The sequence below is a fragment of the Globicephala melas genome, chromosome 1, assembly GCF_963455315.2.
Source record: "Globicephala melas chromosome 1, mGloMel1.2, whole genome shotgun sequence".
In the NCBI taxonomy this organism is placed as follows: domain Eukaryota; kingdom Metazoa; phylum Chordata; class Mammalia; order Artiodactyla; family Delphinidae; genus Globicephala; species Globicephala melas.
Window position 1 is genome coordinate 121919589 of NC_083314.1, and position 18068 is coordinate 121937656.

Consider the following 18068-nt stretch of genomic DNA (forward strand, 5'->3'; position numbering starts at 1 on the left):
GTAGCACTCCCTGATGTATTGAGTGAGTAAAATATGGCTTGCATTTCCCTTGCTTGAAATTTTAAATCCTCTCTAAATGGAAAATCTCCTGTCAGGCTGACCCACCCCAACCACGGGTACTCTGCAGCTCTCCCAAAATAAACAGGATCAACACAGAGGATCAAGTCCTCATCTTCCACCGACCTTCTTATAAACCTGCTGCAGCCACATTTACACCAAGTATGTGGGCAAAGGAGAAGAGCAGACTGGATGTACAGCACTTCAAAAGTAGACATTGCTTCTGCAAGTGTAAAAAAGTCCCAGGGCTACAATCACATCTCATTAATGAAACACAAATAAGCAAGAACTGACTATGCTTAACTTACAACAGAAGTTTCCAGACACTAATCTTCCCATTCCTGTCTGGGCTGGAGAGTGTTATGTTCATAACACACCTTGAGAATGGAAGCTGAGACACAAAGTAGCATCTTAAATGCAGTGTGCTTCTGGGGACTTCAACTGAGAAGCAACCAGCTTTTCCCAGGTACTATCGCTTTAAGAGTGACAAGAGTGCCCTCTAGTGGGAAAGAAAGGGTCCTGCATGCAGGGTATAAACCTTGTGCCCGACACCTGCCTAACCTGTTGCAGGTTGCGTTCATGCTGTTGGTTCATGCTCTGTTTTCTCCTTTTCATTATCTTGATGGTGTTCCAAGAGAATAGGCCACATCCCATATACAAGAAAATTCCTGGGGGAAATAAATATACCCAATTTCAGGCGGACTGGGCCACGTTCAGCTTTACTTCTCTCCTGATTAGCATCTACCTGGCCTATAGCTCATCTTCGACACAGACAGCTGATATCTCCTCACCACTTATACAGACCAATGAGATATCATCTCACACCAGTCAGAATGGCCATCATCAAAAAATCTAGAAACAATAAATGCTGGAGAGGGTGTGGAGAAAAGGGAACCCTCTTGCACTGTTGGTGGGAATGTAGGTTTATACAGCCACTATGGAAAACAGTATGGAGCTTCCTTAAAAAACTACAAATAGAACTACCATACGACCCAGCAATCCCAACACTGGGCATATACCCTGAGAAAACCATAATTCAAAAAGAGTCATGCACCACAATGTTCATTGCAGCTCTATCTACAATAGCCAGGAGATGGAAACAACCTAAGTGTCCATCAACAGATGAATGGATAAAGAAGATGTGGCACATATATACAATGGAATATTACTCAGCCATAAAAAGGAATGAAATTGAGCTACTTGTAATGAGGTGGATGGACCTAGAGTCTGTCATGCAGAGTGAAGTAAGTCAGAAACAGAAAGACAAATACCGTATGCTAACACATATATATGGAATCTAAGAAAAAAAAATGTCATGAAGAACCTAGGGGTAAGACAGGAATAGACACAGACCTACTAGAGAATGGACTTGAGGATATGCGGAGGGGGAAGGGTAAGCTGGGACAAAGTGAGAGAGTGGCATGGACATATATACACTAACAAACGTAAAATAGATAGCTAGTGGAAAGCAGCCGCATAGCACAGGGAGATCAGCTCGGTGCTTTGTGACCACCTAGAGGGGTAGGATAGGGAGGGTGGGAGGGAGGGAGACACAAGAGGGAGGGGATATGGGAACGTATGTATATGTATAGCTGATTCACTGTGTTATAAAGCATAAACTAACACAACATTGTAAAGCAATTATACTCCAATAAAGATGTTAAAAAAAAAATACAGATCAAGCCAACTCGTTAAGCCAGTAGGAAAGGTCCTAAAGAACACACCCAAATGGGGAAAGTTGCCCATTTCCAAGGGGCCCAACTCTGGGCAAATACCAAAAGGGTGAATATTTCTTGATTTTAACAGAACTTTCTCTCAAAAACAGCAGCCCAGAGCACCACCCCAGACAGAGGAAAATGAGAAATGAAGGGGCTCCGAGTCGATGGCCTGATATAGAATATGGTTGTCCCCGTCCAGTCACTTCCTTAGAAGGCACAAGTAAGTCACTCAAAGAAAGTCATGTTGTTTTTTGTTTTTTGGGGTTTTTTTGCGGTATGCGGGCCTCTCACTGTTGTGGCCTCTCCTGCTGCAGAGCACAGGCTCCGGACGCACAGGCTCAGCGGCCATGGCTCATGGGCCCAGCCACTTCGCGTCATGTGGGATCTTCCCGGACCGGGGCACGAACCCGCGTCCCCTGCATTGGCAGGCGGACTCTCAACCATTGCGCCACCAGGGAAGCCCATGTTTATTTTTTTTAAACAAAACACATTTTGAGTTCAAAAGTTGGCAACACAGAGCAAGCGATACCAAAAACAAAACACAGAAAGGTCTGACTTTAGAGAGTAAAAAGTGGACCCCCTTGTCCGGACTCATTCCCTGCTTTATTGAAGTGAATGAGGATTATCCCCAATTGAAATCCCTTCTGCCAAACAGGTTTGTTAACCAGAAGTTACCAGTTGGTCTAATTTGCACACACAGGCAGGTGATGCCCTGAGCTGGGAGCAGTTCTAGTGGGTGGTCCATCTCCCCAGGGTCTCACAGTTACTCTCTAGCCAGCCCATAGCTATATAGGGACCCAAGGGAAGAGGCAATGGAACACCTGGCTTAGTTAAAGTTATTCCGGCAGCAGAGAAGGGCAGGGCAGGGGAGGAGAGCATTATCAGTGTCCTTCAAGAACAGGCAACTTCATATGACATGCGAATAGGCAATAGCCACAAGAAAAAATATCAGAGTAATATTCAAAGGAATACAAATTAAAGCAATGACGTTATATCATTTTCTACTTATCAGGCTGGCAAAGTAAAAAGGAATGACACATCCGTAACTGAAGAAGATCTAAGGGAAGAGATACCAGAAACTACAAGAAAAGGGAGTATGAAAACGGTCTCCCGTTTCTGGAGACCAGATGCACCCAATGCCTTAAAAAAATGTGCTGGCCTTAAAACCTAGCAATTCCCTTCTGGGAATTCTAAAGAAAGACTTAGACAAGCTTTTCCAATATGAAGCTCCCTTTTCCAAAAGTTTATAAATGATCACATAGTAGGACTTACACTTTTGGCCTCAGATAAATAAGAAAATGGAGACATAACTCAGCAACCAAAATGCATCCAACAATTAGAGAAAATGTAGATGGAATCTCCAAGCCTCTTCTCCACTTTTACGTGGTCTTTGGCTAATCCCATGATTAGCCCAAACCTCAGAATAACCTGTCATGTTTCTAGCTGGTCCCACGAGTTCAGAGTCACACCCAGGCATTTTGTTTCCAATGTAAACACTTCCGGTCTGCTAGGGGCTTTGTTTCTGCCGCGGCCACGGCCAGCATCCTCAGCGTGTGTTCCCCTTGGTGTAAGCTGGTTATGGTGCAGGCTGCTTAAAGCCTCTGGCTCAGCCTTGGGAATCACACAGGTGCTTCACTCTCAGCATTACCAAAGGCTTGTGGGCATTTCGGAATCGAAGAGCAAGCCCACTCTCACCTAACGCAATGCTTTATAAGCAATCCTGACCCTTTCATCCAGAGGAGCTCCACAAATGCGTGATATGCACGAGGCACATGCGTCATCGCACCTGGCGGGACATGTTGAGAAGCTGCTCTTCTGTGATAAATGTTTCCTCCGCATCTTAAATAACCTAGATATTAATAAGCCATTGTTAAGGTGATGGCTGTCAGGCTCTTCTAGAATGGATCAGGCTTGTCCTTGGAAAAGCAAAAAGCTAGAAGCCCAAGTAAACACTTAAGACATGACAATGACAGAAAGACATGAATAATGAATACCTTCAAAAATATGATCTTCCTGGGAGACTTTACACTTTCAGCCATTTTTTGCTCTTTCTCTGGCTCTCAGGATTGAATCCCTTTGACAATTTTTCACTTAGAAAAAGACCAACAAATCCACGACAGAAAGGGAATATTGTTCCATTAATCTGATACCATACGCCTCATAAATCATTACAAATTTAGATTTCTGCCTTGAGTAGCCAAGTGGGAAGAGTACTAGAACCGGAGTCAGGAAACCTGGATCCTTGTGACCTTGAATCTCAAGAACTGGCTCTGTGACCTTGAGGCACAGCTGCTTTTCTGAGTTTTGGATTTATTCTCTGTAAAGAAAATGACAAGCTCCTTCAGAAGGTGAATCTGGGATAACAGCTGGAGCAAAGCTGCCGGTGCTACACCACATCCCCGTGGCCTTTATTACTTCACCCCTTGCATCTCTCTGCCCGAGACTGTCTGGCCAGCAGATCCTTCACGTCTCAGGTGGGATGACCCGGACGCACCCTTGCTACACTGTATCCCAGACTTTCCCGGGGGGGATCAGGTGCCAGCTGTCCACAGGGACAGCTTGCTTGATAACACGTCCTTTGCTGACATCCTTCCTCCCGTTTTCGGGATCCTCTCCCGTATAACTAATGCACCCTGGAATTCCTGTCTCAGGTTCAGCTTCTGTGGAAACCCAAACTAGAACAGGGGGTTACGTGCCTTTCTATCAGGGTCTTGGTCTTTGCAAATGGCCTGTCCTTAAACAGTTACTCTTTCCTTGTGATGAGAGAAGGAGGTAATTTTCTCCAGAGCTGACAGGAATGCAGAGTTTCGAAGGTGACACGGCTTAGCTGTGTGTCTCCCCTCTAACAAGGGGGGCTCTGATGGCTCCTCCTGACACCCTAGCAGAGTCCTCACCAGGAATCCCCAACAAAGACAGAGGGCAGTGATCTAAAGACATCAACACAGGGCCACTATCCCACTTCCTGGGCTCCCTGTTCCCTCTCTGATAGGGACCCCCAATGTGTTAATAGACGCTTAGAAAGAGGCCTAAATGCCAGAAATGTCAGGTCGCAAAGCAGGCTGAATGGGAGTCGTGGCTGAAGCTGCGAGGCCCAACCACTCTTCAGTGTCCAAGAGGTTGAAATGGCAGGATTACAGCCCAGAGCGTAACAATGCTACAGAAGTCCCGGCTCCACTGAGACCAAGACAACCCCTGGCTTGGCAGAAACAGGCTCAGCTGCAGCCCAGATCTGCTGAAATAGTCACCTCTGGTTCCCAGCCTGCTGTATGTTCAGGCCACCGTTTGACCAGCACTGGAGAAATCTTTGCACCCAGTCCGAGGTGCTGTCATCACCCAGATGAAACAGATGGAAACCAAGCAGTGAGTGTACACTGCTTACCCAGCTCCGTACTCATGCATCTGGAGGTGTTTCACAGCATCCCACCATCGCCCCACCCCTGTGCAAGCCACACTCACAGGGGATCTGCTGGGCCTTGTGAGTTTAAGCAGCGCTGCTCTCCATGGCTGGTTGCAGAAAACTGGCACTATCCACAGAAAATCTTAGATCACAAAGGGAAAGACATGACGAAGAGAGAACGTGCTAAAGCTCCAGGGAAATTTCAGTAAGGGAGACGTGAACGAGCAAAAGGAAAACAGGCAATGAGAAGGGAATGGAGTCTACCTAGACTGAGACAGGACGAAACCTCTCCACTCACCGATTTCACCGTCACCAAAAGAAAAGTAAACCTGATGCATCACTGTTGGCTTTACTTGACGTCTTTAAAGAAGAGAGGAAGCAGGAACAAAAGAGAAAAGGTAAAAGAGGAAAGCTGAGGTCAACTTGAAAGATGTCTGCCTTTCACACCAGAGCACTCAACATAAAAGCCAGTCCCCCCCAGGCAGTGATTGGTGAAGATCCCTTCAGGAAATATAAAGAAGTTTCCCTTCAGGAAATATAAAGAAGCTCTTAAATTGGGGCTGAAAATGTGATCTTCAGTGCTAGAATATCTTAGAGATAATCTAGCCAATCTCCTCATTCTACACAGGAGAAAGTACACGCCAGAAATGTACAGGACCGTGTGCGGAAATGTGAAGAAATCCGCATTCTTCCGAGCAGGTCTAGCACCACTGCCAGAGTACAGACTCAGGTCATCTCCACGCTCTGAGGAGGGACGGCAAGCATTCATCTCAAGGGCACAAGTGAGACGCAGATGCTTGGAGAGCATTGCTGCAGTCTACTCTGTGCAGCCTGAGACACAAATGGGGCTTACTTTACTGGAACCCAATGTTGGGTTTGTTCCATTCATTTATAAGTGAATGAAATGAGATTCTTAAGAATCTCACCACATCATCCAAGAAACGTCACCCAACGGACTAAACAACTCATAAAGGCCCTCCTTTGCTTAAAGGTCTGCTTATAGACTAATAGGGAATGCCAGACTCCCAGGAAATATACACCTTTCCACTGCACTTCTCGTACAAGCCTCTTCTTCTAAATGCCTGGACATGGCAGACTGAGACCAACCATGTCCTGCTCCTTGCTTTACTTAGTTGAATGGCTTTGGAAGGCGAAATCCTGCATTTTTGTCTTTGAAACAAAAATGACTTGATTATTATGTGTCAGGCACAGAAGGATGAAAAAGATTCAGGCCCTAGGACCCCAGATGCCAGAAAGGCTGAGAGCATCATCCACACTGTCCTGGCCATTTAGAGAGTGATCACCAGGTGCTATACGCTCTGCTCCAAATTACACATGAATTCTCTTATCTGGTTCTTGCCACAACACTATGAGGCAGTCACGCTATCCCCATTTCACAGATGAAGAAACTGAGGCTTAGGAAAGGAAAATAACTATGGTTACACAACTAGTACATGGGAATCTGAGGAAGAAAGTCTGCCTGCTTCCCAAGCCTTTGCTATCCTACGTCCCAAATAAACATATATTTTTATTCATTTGGTCAGTCCCCGCCTTGGAACAGAACAAGTCATGGCTGGTGATACATGAATAAATGGAAAAGCTGTATTAGAAAAGGCCTGGGGGATTAGAGAGGGTTTATGAGAGAGAGGACAAGTTATGGATTGGTTGCTGCTGAGTCCCCTGGGGACCGGAGACAGGCTGTGGAAGAGAAAGAATGACACACTTTCTTGTGGCTCAGTGGAAAGCCCATGTCAGCAGCCTTAGAACACACACGGGGCTTAGAGCTGCCCGAGAAAATGTACTTTGCATGAAAGAGAATTGCAATTTCCCAGCATTTGTTTATACATATGGGAGTGTCTGAATTTTCTCTGAGGGAAGGGAGGGGAAGCAAGTAACAAAGAGAAAGAATTAAAGATACTGGGGAAAAAAATTTAAACAGAAATTTTGCTGTGAGGTGGGAAACCTGTTTGCCCAAAAGAGGGAAAAAAGAATGAAATGTGCAAATGAAACCAAAAAGAAAAGAAACTCATCGAGCCCCTGGCCACCCTCCCATCTCTCAATTCTTAGCCCATCCTCTCCTAACGCGATGAGCAGCTGAAATTTTTGCAACCCAAGCATTATAACATACCAAAGAAATGTCTTCTGGGAAAAAAGAAACATTGGAGAATTAAAAGTTCCCAGTAACAGACTGTTGAGGATGTCAAGCATTCACGTCAAAGGCTCAAGTGAGGATGCAGAGGCGTGACAGCACTGCCGCAGTCCACCCTGTGCAGAAAAGACACAAACAGGGCCCACTTTACAAAAAGCACAATCCTGGGTTTGTTCTCTTCATTTATAAATGTATTGAGCATATTCCACAGTGACGTAAGAGGCAAACATGAATACCCCAGGATCCTTTTTCAGCTTAACAGTAACTTTACTGCAAGGCTGACTGTATTTACTGACAAGACAGGTATAAAGAACAACATTCCAAAGAGAGGGATCCTTACAAGGAGAGAAGGGTCATGATTACAGAAGACTCTTTGGAAGAAATGGTACTTAGGTAGATCCTGAAGGGTGTAGAGAGAGGATGTCAGATCAAGATGAAGGGCTAAAACAAGTGAACAAGAACAAGGAGAGAGCAGAGAATCAACACTGAGCACAGGCAGGAGACAAAACTGAGAGCACTTCATCATTCGTTCAATCCATATTTGACACATTTACTGAGCACCTACCACTTGCTAGACACTGTGGTGGATGCCTGGAATACACACGAACAAAACAAACATCCCAGTCTCATGGAGTGCATGTTCTAGCTGAGGAAGACAAGCAATAAACAAAATACATAAATGGTACAGTCAGGATGCTGAACTCTGGGGAAGGGAGAAGTGTGGTTGCCGGCTGGTTGGTCCAAGAAGGTCTTGAATATCAGATTAGGGTGTTTGAATTTGATTTCACAGACACTGAAGAGGCAAAGGAGCTTTTCTGAGAAAATGTCTTGGCAGTAAAATCAGTGATCAGTAGAGGTTAGTTATTGGTGGTGGTGGTGCATTCAGGACGAACTTAAGAATACTAAATTTGCAGCAGCACATGAGATCGTCAGACACAGCATAGAACCGAGAGAGGCATGTGGGAGAGATACTAAGGAAGAGGTCCCGAAGTACATTCCACTGAACACTGGTCTTGCTAGATACTTCCTAAGAGGGTTGTACCAGGAAAGAAATTTCAGAATAAGACACCCAACAACCTAACCCCCACCTGGCAGCATATTAAACGTTCTGAGTTGTCCTGTTGTTAAATAAACAAGCAGAACCATGTTTAATTCTGTCTAAATCAGCAATTTGCACTCTTTCTTGACCAATTAATTTTTTTAGGGGTCAAGAAGAGCAGAAGACCTATTAAAACCTGGCAGGACAAAGTTTGTGAACCGCAGATCAAGTGTGAAAGTAATCAAACCCTGTAAATTCTAAGGAGAGGATGGATTTGTGAAGGAGAGAAGCAGCTGAATGGCAAGCTGAGGCAAACGCCTGATGGGAGCAGCCAGAGGCAAACGTCTGATGGGAGCAGCCAGAACAGGGAGGAGAGGCGAGGAGCCGCCAAAGTCAAAGAAGACAGGAGGATGCCAAGATGCCACTAACACAATTCTCAAGAACATCTCAATCAAAAGTTGAGGGGCTTACCTGGTGGCGCAGTGGTTGAGAGTCCGCCTGCCAATGCGGGGAACGCGGGTTCGTGCCCCGGTCCGGGAGGGTCCCACATGCCACGGAGAGGCTGGGCCCGTGAGCCATGGCCGCTGAGCCTGCGCGTCCGGAGCCTGTGCTCCGCAACGGGAGAGGCCACAGCAGTGAGAGGCCCGCGTACCGCAAAAAAAAAAAAAAAAAAAAAGTTGAGGCACTTTCTGGGAAGGTGCAATGAATGCTAACTGACTTCTTCTGAAAGCCTTCCATCTGACAGCAACGAAAACAAAGAATTAAGAAAGGGATAATCTTCCTTTTATAAAAACAGAGAAGTTACAGCTTCAGACAGGCAGCAACCTAGATCACTCCTGCAATCAATCCTGAAGGGATGGGGAAGGACAGTGCATTTTGAAAAAGCAAGAAAACAAGAAAATGTTGTTTAGAATTAAGCCTTGTTTAAGCAGGCTAGGAATGTGAAGAACATCTTAAATCATCAATCTTGAAAAGCACATCTTGTCCACTCACACAGACATATATAATTCAAGCATCTCTTGTCCTCAGCTGCTTACAGGTTGTCTGTATCTATTCAATTGCCCTTTACATCTTTCAGCTGGCAATGAGTTTTAAAAAACAAAGACCCAGGAAGCCATTTCTGTTTATTTACCAGGTTGTCTTACAAGACCAGTACAGATCCAGATTATCAAAGTCACCTCCTAATCAGAGAGCAAATTTATAAATTAATCATTTAATCACCTACAAGTCCACATTGGAAAAAAAACTCAGAATAACATAAATTTCTTCTGATCCCACTACTCAGGAAAAGCCATTGAGAAAGCTTTTCTCAATCATCTCAGAAGATGATTTACACATGTTAAAATTTTAAAGCCCCCCCCCATTAAACTGTCATGTGAAATTCAAATTTATCTAATTTTTCAACACATATAGAATTTACTCTCTAGCTCATAAATCCCAGCAATTCTGTGATGTCATTACTACAGCATTAATGCAGATATATCTATTTAAAGAGCCATGCAGTCCTAAATCAGAAGTGAGTTTCAAGTCACTAATTATTACCATAATTTAAAAAGAACAGTACACCTGAATAGTGTTTTGACCCAGAGGTGCTTCTCAAACAGTAATGGGAGGAACTTATTAAGCTGCAGAGTCTGATTCAGTAGGTCTGAGGTGGGGTCTGGGATTCCACATTTCTAACAAGCTCCCCAGAGATGCCCATGGTGCTATATATATACCGCAGTCTTTGAGTGGCAAAGCAACGGGTCATCTTCCAGGGCTGAGCCTTAAGGGGAGGCAGCATGGCTAGATGAATTAAGCTGAAAGTGAAAGCGACTGAACTGCTTTCTTAGTTTGCCTGGTGAATCTTGTTGAACCTTCTATAAAAGTGTTGCCGCCCCTTCTGTTTGGTTACACTTGGAAAGCTCAGGTTCTAAAATCATACGAGCAAATTGTGGAAGAACAAATGCAAGGGAGAAACATGAAATTGTAATAATAGCGTGGTGTTGGTGCAAGACTCTGTACTCTGAGCTGCTAAGAATAATAAAGAGGGGGATTCTTAGCTTAGTCTGGGTTAAGGTACAGGAGTCAGATTTCCCAGCTGATTCTTAGGACCACACAAGTTCTAGACAAGCCACTGCAAGATAAGCATTCTTCTCATTTTGCAATAAAGGAATTGGAAACACAGAAGATGCACAAGTCCACTCAACTCATAACAGAGCTAAGATTCAAACCCAGGAAGTTTTCTGACACCAAGAAAGAAGTTCTTTCCTCTATATTACACAACATGCCAAGGAGAGCCCCAAACCACTGTTGGTAACCAATATTTGAGAAAACCATTGATGTCAAACTTTCAAGAAATAAAAATATCAGGAACTGTAGGCTAGTTTGCTTAACAAAATTGGGGGCGGGGAGGGAAAGTGGAGTGTTGTACTTATTAAAAGAGGTGGTGAACATTAGAAGCCGGCACAGGTTCATTGTCCAGATGAAATGAAGCCTCCGCCAGGGCAGGGGGGATGTGTCCCTGTCTTTTTTCCTCACTGCTGATCACCAAGATCCTCAAGCCGTGCTTAGTCTACAACAGGTACTGAATAAATATTTGTCCAATGGCTGAACAAATGAATGAACCAGAAAGAGGCCAACACACTCCAACATTTACTGAGTTCCTAGTAGGCGCCAAGCACTATGGATGTAAAAATAAATAAGATTCAGTCCCTGACGGACTTCCCTGGTGGTACAGTGGCTAAGGTTCCACGCCTCTACTGCAGGGGGCACAGGTTTGATCCCTGGTCGGGAAAATAAGATTCTGCATGTCACGCGGAGCAGCTAAAAAATTTAAAAAAGAAAGATATAGTCCCTGACTACAAACAGTTAACATCTGTTTTCTTAATAATACTTTGGAAAGAAAGCTATGTGACACTTGATGCTCTGATTGCTCCTTTCTCCTTCCCTTTTCTTGGCCTCTGAGCAGACATTCGTGACACTTCTCCACCCATTGGGGCCGAGCAGCATGCTTCCCCGTCCTCTCATTCCGTGCCCAAGAGCCGGCTCTTATACCCAAGCCCTCCTTTCTCAGTGAGGTATTGTGTTGAAGTGAGAAAAACATGGGCTCTGGAGTTTTAAAAACCTGGCTCTTTAATTGAGTGCTTCTACGTACTGGAGACTGCTCTGAGCACGTTACTGGTACCAATCATTTAGTCCTCACAGCAACTGTGCAAGGGGACATCACACCATTTCACAGATGAGGAGACTGAGGACCAGAAAGGCTAGGGACTTGCCCAAGGTCAGCCAGCTAGGAAGTGGCCAAGTGAGCTTAAAACCTGGACAATCTGGCTGTAGAAGCCATTCTTCTACCCATTCTCCAAACTGCCTCTCAAAGTGCAGGCGCTGGTGATCACGCTGTCTGATTCACAGTCTTCATCTCAAGCACATGTTTGGTACCTGAGACTGAGTGGCAGTGATCCCGTCTGCTTCGGTAGGAAAGATAGTCTTTGTTTCTCTGCAAAAAGGGCTCCATACTGCTATTAGATAACAGTTTTTCTCCCCAGCAGTTCTTATGTCAACATGGGAGTCAGCCAAAGAGTAATTTACTGAATTGTTTGAAAAATGTTCATGGATTCTCCAACATGAAGAGGCAAGAAGAAAAAAAGCCATAGTGTTTGGTATTATATTCTAACAGAACCGTTCAATTTACTTTTTCTTTCACATGTTTTAAGTCCTCTTCTGGATACAACCTTTTATGAGAGGGACTGTTTGAGAAAAACATGGATGCTGTTAAAGTCTGTCTCACCACCATGTCCTGAACACCACATTTCAAATATGCACAGATAGACAGACACACACACACACACACAGACATACGCATACTGTAGACACACATACACACACACACACACATACACACACGGCTTGGTTAGAAGTCCACATTGGGTCCTGGGCAATTTGTGATCACCTAACAAGGCTTTGACAGATGAGTTTGCTAATGAGACTGTCACACAACTGGAAAAGAACCGCAAATTCTATAAGCACTATAAACATTCTCCTCTCTTTAAGAACAGAAGACAAGTTAGTGGTAAGGCGATTACTTTTTAAATAAATTCAAAGTTAGTTTTAAATCCTCTACTGCCAAGATCCATTTCATGAAATAAAAATAGGTTCCTTCCCACCACCCAGAAAGCCTACCATAAGGGTAAACAGAATAAGTTCAATTTTTCTAAAAACTGTTTTTAAAAAAATCACTGTCACTAGTTTAGGCATCTAATTTCTTTGTGATAGGAAAGTAATCCCTCCTGCGCCCTCTCCCTGCTCTGACTTCAGGCCAACATATTCAAACAGAACAAAGCCAAAGAAATAAAAGACATGGTGTACCCAGATGTAATACTGCATGTGAATTGACTCAATGTGGCTCGCCGTAATGTGGTCCTGAAACAGATGCAAAATTCAGAAAAAAAAAAAAAAAAAAATCAGGTCTTCAAGACAGCGAAGCGTGGCCACTACCAGCAAGTTCTGCCCATTTCCCTCACCAGACAGCCAAAGCTGGCCGCTCCCTCACCAGCTGAAAAGGTCCAAAATGATTTTTCAGTATCTTTTGAAAGACTACAAGTTCTCTGATAAAGCATTTAAAGTCTTTCACAGTTTTATTCCCACCTTCCTTATTGCACAGTGGCAGAGAGGACTGTCTCCCTTTTTCTCTTAGCGACAGATCTTGCCACCCTACCTACAGTATCACTCCTCCTTGCAGGTAGGCACGGCCAGACATCTCAATCCTGTGCCTCAGAGTGCCATGTAGCTTCACATCTCATCGTGGAAAGGAGGCTGCCTTTCCTCCTCTTCCCCATGGCTAGCAGTGGCAAGCCAGCCATGACGACGTGCACACAGACGGTACCCTAGGAGATGATGAAGCACGAAGATAAAAGAAGCCCATGTCCCTGGAAGGCACCTTGGACAAACGCAACTATCCTTTCTAGATACCCACCTACGCCTATATTGTCATGTGAAAGAGAAACAAACTTCTATTGGATTTAAGCCCCGGACTTTTTAAATCTCTGTTCTAACAGCTTAGCCTCTTCCTTAACGAATTCACTCATGCTGGGCTTGTATCCCAACCGAAATAGAATTTTTCCAACCTTCCCAACATTCCCTCCCATCTCCATGTCTTTGCTCTCAGGGGTACATGCCCCTTACTGGGACGTCCTCTTCATGACTAAATGTATTCATCCTCCAAGGTCTACGTGCTCTCCTCTCTCCCCTCTAAAGATTCGTCCACTTTTACAGATCCCTCTTTCTTAGAGATTCTGTTGCCCTTTCAATCTGAAGCTTTGGCACTTGATCAGGTACTAACTGAAACGGACTCCAATTGTTTCATGGGTATTTTCCTTCATCTCTTCCTGGGAGGGGCAATGCAGTGTATTGTTAAAGCCTAAAATACCACGCTGCCCCTCCCAGGAAGACATGAAGGAATATATCCTTTAATCATAGTTGCTGTGACAAAAATGAAGCAAGCTAAAATATCTATTATAATGAAGATGCTCAAAGAATTTTATTTCTCCGTTTCATTTCCAGACAAGAGGAGCTGTACATGTTATTTCCCCCAAAACATAGTTATAGAACTTGGCATACAACAGGGATTTTAATAAGTGTTTTAAATTGTAAAAACCCTCATGCATCTTTTACGCTTTTTCTGCCACAAGCAAGCATGATGCTGACCATCTGCATAAAAGATAAGCTTTAGTCTTTCACAATTTAAAAAAAAAAAAAAACCACATGCTTTCTTTTGTTGAATCTTGACTCCCAAGATTTGACCTGGATTCTCTAGTTGTTCAAATGACTTGAGCACAAGCCTTACAGGGGTATTGGGGGACACAAGAGGAGCTATTTGCTTCCGAGTGTGGCTGGAAGGAATATTGGACTCTTTCAGTCTAGCACGCCAGTAGCTGTGGTCACCTCTCAGCCTGTCCAGAGGTAGACGGACATACAAACTCACTTCTTCCCTGTGTTACAGACAAGAGGAACTATCGCTTATTCAGAAATGGGACAGCTCTCAAAACTCATCTCCACTGCAGAAGTCCCTGGCTATGCAGGGTGTTCCAATTCAGCCTTATAAAATAGACCATGCCGGCCAATGAAAACATGCTTTAGGCCTGCCACAAAGGAGACTAGCAAACTCCCTGGTGCCAGCTCAGTAGACGGAGCCAACAGGGACATCCCAGCATGGGGCGCTAAAACCACATCTCCAGGCTCCCCCCCAGAAATGCCCTCCATTTATTCCTGCTTTCACCCAGATCAACCCGTCGTTAATTATTTCAAGAAATACTTATTGAGTTGAGTACCTACTAGAGGCAAGTCATCGAGCATACAATTAAGAAACAAGACAAAGCCTCAAGGCTGTTACAGTCCTGTAAGAGGCAGAATAAACAGGTGATTTCAATAGAATCTGCTCAACAGTATGCTAAAGGAAGTACAAGGATCTGTGGGAGCGGCCAGAGGTGAGCACAGGCAGGTAAGCAGGGAACCATCTGACCACCAGGCGCTGCGGGATGGACCTGATGCCCTTCAGGCTCCAGGGCGGTGTTAAGAGCCACCTCTTTTTTGATCCTCACCTGGCAAAAGAAAGGCCTTCCTTACCTCAGCAGCATTCATTGCAAGGGCGGCCAAAAGTAAAAGGGGCATGAATCACCCGCAGTGTTAATGAAATACCTTATAAACGCCAAACAGGTAGAATGCAAAACTCTCTGCTCAAGGGATTGATACCTACTTCCACAGAGCATCAGATGAATCCCTTTCACCATGAAAATCAATAAGAGCTGAGGCAAGAGACAGGCAGGGGAAGGAACCGCTCCTGCAGTCAGAAAACCAAAATGAGACCAATTATATTGTTCAAGAGCCTAGTTTTCACGGTGAGAGGCACCATATGTACAAACCAGTGATTGACAGATACATCTAACATAGGCATTGAGCAAAGCAGGGAGGAAGTAAAGAGGTTCTCTTGTTTTGGAATGGGGATTCCTACTCCTCAAGACGGGTAGGGATTCAGATCTTCAGATCTTATTCACATACTATTTCCATCCTATTCTGCTTTGTACTTCCTCTATCACTGGGAAAGAGACAAGCAGGGAATTTCAGAGCTAAAATCTTGGAGATCATCTGGCCAGACCCTCATTTACGGGTGAAGAATCTGGGGTCAGAGAAGGTGAGAGTCTTGCCCTACTGGTTAGTGACAAAAGCAGAATTAGAACTCAGGCCCTGAATGTTCACTCAAGTGCTTGTCCCACTAATCCACTTTGAGCCCAGAAACCTGGCACTAGACAAGTACTTATCTGGGAAAGATTATGCTTTGCTTAGAGACCTTTTTCCTTTAATACCTCTGTCTCTCTGAGAATCTATGTCACAAAGACATAGCCATCAGGACAAAAGCTGCTGCTGTTTAAAAGCTTTCAGCCTGGCTTCCTACAGGGATAAACGCCAAGGAGTAAATCTGCAAATGGAAAAAAAGAAGCCACTGTCACCAAATAAACAGGAAACAGGAAATGTTTCCCAGGAAACAGGAAATGTGCATGTAAGAGTGTATGTGTGTGTGTTTAGATGTGTATATACATGCATATATACATGCATGTGCATGTTTTTACGTGTATTTGTATCTATGTGAATGTGAGAGTGCTTTAAATGTACGTATGTGTGTCTGAGTTGTGAACGTGTGTGTGTGTGAAGGTCTCATTTGTGAATTTGTACGTATTTGTCTTTCTCCATTTAGGCTACTGTAACAGAATACCATAGACTGGGTGGCTTATAGACAACAGAAATTTATTTTTCACAATTCTGGAGGCTAGAAGTACAAGATCAAGGTGCTGGTGTCTGGTGTCAGCCTGCTTTCTGGTTCATAAATGACTGTCTTCTCACTGTGTCCTCACATGGTGAAAAGGACAGGGGATCTGTGGGGTCTTTTATAAGGGCACTAATCCCATTCACAACAGCTCCACCTCACACCCAGGACCTAATCACCTCTCAAAGGCTCCACTCCACATAACATCACATTGAGTATTATGATTTAACATATGGATTTGGGAAGGGGGGTACCACAAACATTCAGTCTATAGCAGTGTGCATATATATGTGTTTCTGTGTTTGTCTGTACATATAGTTGTATATATTTATGTATATATTTTTAACTCCACCTTATATTCATGGGGGGGAAAAAGAAGGAAGTGGAAACAAGAATATTCTGTTGGTTTTCGCTGCGTTTACAAAACTATGCGTCTGTCTCACTGGATAGTTACTGGGGGATCACCTGCCTAGAAGCCCTTTTTAGTGTTTGGTGGATGAAAAATGTACTATTCTGAAGTTCTAAAGAGCAAATGGAAGCCTAAAGAAATATATATATATATATATATATATATATAGCTATGATTAGGGTGGCTTTTATTTTAAAAAATAACAAATGTTGATGAGGGTGTAAAGAAAGAGAACCCTTATACACTATTGGTGGGAATGTTAATTGGTACAGCCACTATGGAAAACGGTATGGCAGTTCCTCAAAAAACTAAAAATAGAAGTACCATATGATCCAACAGTCCCACTCCTGGGTTATATATGAGAAGGAACTGAAATCAGTATCTTGAAGAGATATCTGCACCCCATGTTCCTTGAAGCCTTATTCATAATAGCCAAGATATGGAAGCAACCGAAGCATCCACTGATAGGTGAATGGATAAAGGAGATGTGAGACAGATAGATAGATAGATAGATAGATAGGTAGGTAGATAGATAGGTAGGTAGATAGATAGGAAGAATGGAATATCACTCAGCCAAGAGAAAGAAGGAATTGCTGCCATTTGTGACAACATGAATCGACTTTGAGGGCGTTATGCTAAGTAAGATAAGTCAAAGGAAGACAAATAGTGTATGGTATCACTTATATGTGGAATCTAAAAAAAACTGAACTTGTAAAAATAGAGAGTAGAATGTTGGTTACCAGAGGCTGGGGGATGGGGGAATTGGGGAGATGCTGTTTTAGGGTACAAACTTGAAACCAATAGATAAAAAGTTCTGGAGATCTAAGGCACAGCATAGTGATTATAGTCAACAATACTGTATTGTATGAAACTTCAGAGTTGCTAAGAGACTAGATCTTAATTGTTCTCAACACAAAAAAAGAAATGATAATTACGTGACAGTGTCAGCTAATTCTACTGTAGTAATTGTATTGCAATATATAAATGTATCAAACCAACACACTGTACTCCTCAAACTTATACAGTGTTATATGCCGATTATAACTCAATTTTTAAAAACTCATTGAATTGTAAAAGGAAAAAAAAAGCAGCAGCAGCGATGGTACACAAATCAATAAATACTAGCAGCTTTCACTTCTCTCCATTTTAGAGAGAAAGCACACAGAAACTCATTGAGTTGAGAGGGGTATTGTACTTGGAAGGCTGTTTGAATCTACATATAATGACCAATTTAGGGAGGTGCCCATGAAGAGCATTAGAGCTGCTGTAACGTGGGGTACAAGGATTCAAGCATCAAGCTCTGGCTCTATGGCTAATGTATTTGTTCACACTTCCTAACTGGCCTCCACCTGAGCAGGCTGGCAGTACCAATACTGCCCTCAGGAAGCACCCCACACTGTGTCATCTGGGGGGACCTTGCAGGAGGACACATCACCCCCAGGACCCTCTGCTTTGTCACCCCTCTAAAGCACTAAGGGGCTGTCTTTCTAAAGGGCCAGAA

The 18068-nt window shown here is 43.7% G+C and overlaps 1 protein-coding gene across 11 annotated transcripts in view; it reads right to left on the minus strand.

Moving 5' to 3' along the window:
* Positions 1–18068, minus strand: part of ST6GALNAC3 (ST6 N-acetylgalactosaminide alpha-2,6-sialyltransferase 3) — a 766015-nt gene that overhangs the window by 664400 nt on the left and 83547 nt on the right. Inside the window, exon 1 of one of the 11 annotated variants that reach the window (XM_060304140.2) lies at positions 619–688. The exons of 5 other annotated variants lie outside the window; for them this stretch is intronic. In XM_060304140.2, coding sequence (XP_060160123.1) covers positions 619–672 — 54 coding nt within the window. In that variant the 5' untranslated portion in view covers positions 673–688. Of the gene's footprint in view, positions 1–618; positions 695–7300; positions 7399–18068 lie in introns of those variants that run through there. 5 more of the 11 variants (XM_060304142.2, XM_060304134.2, XM_060304161.2 and 2 more) reach the window with 5 other exon arrangements.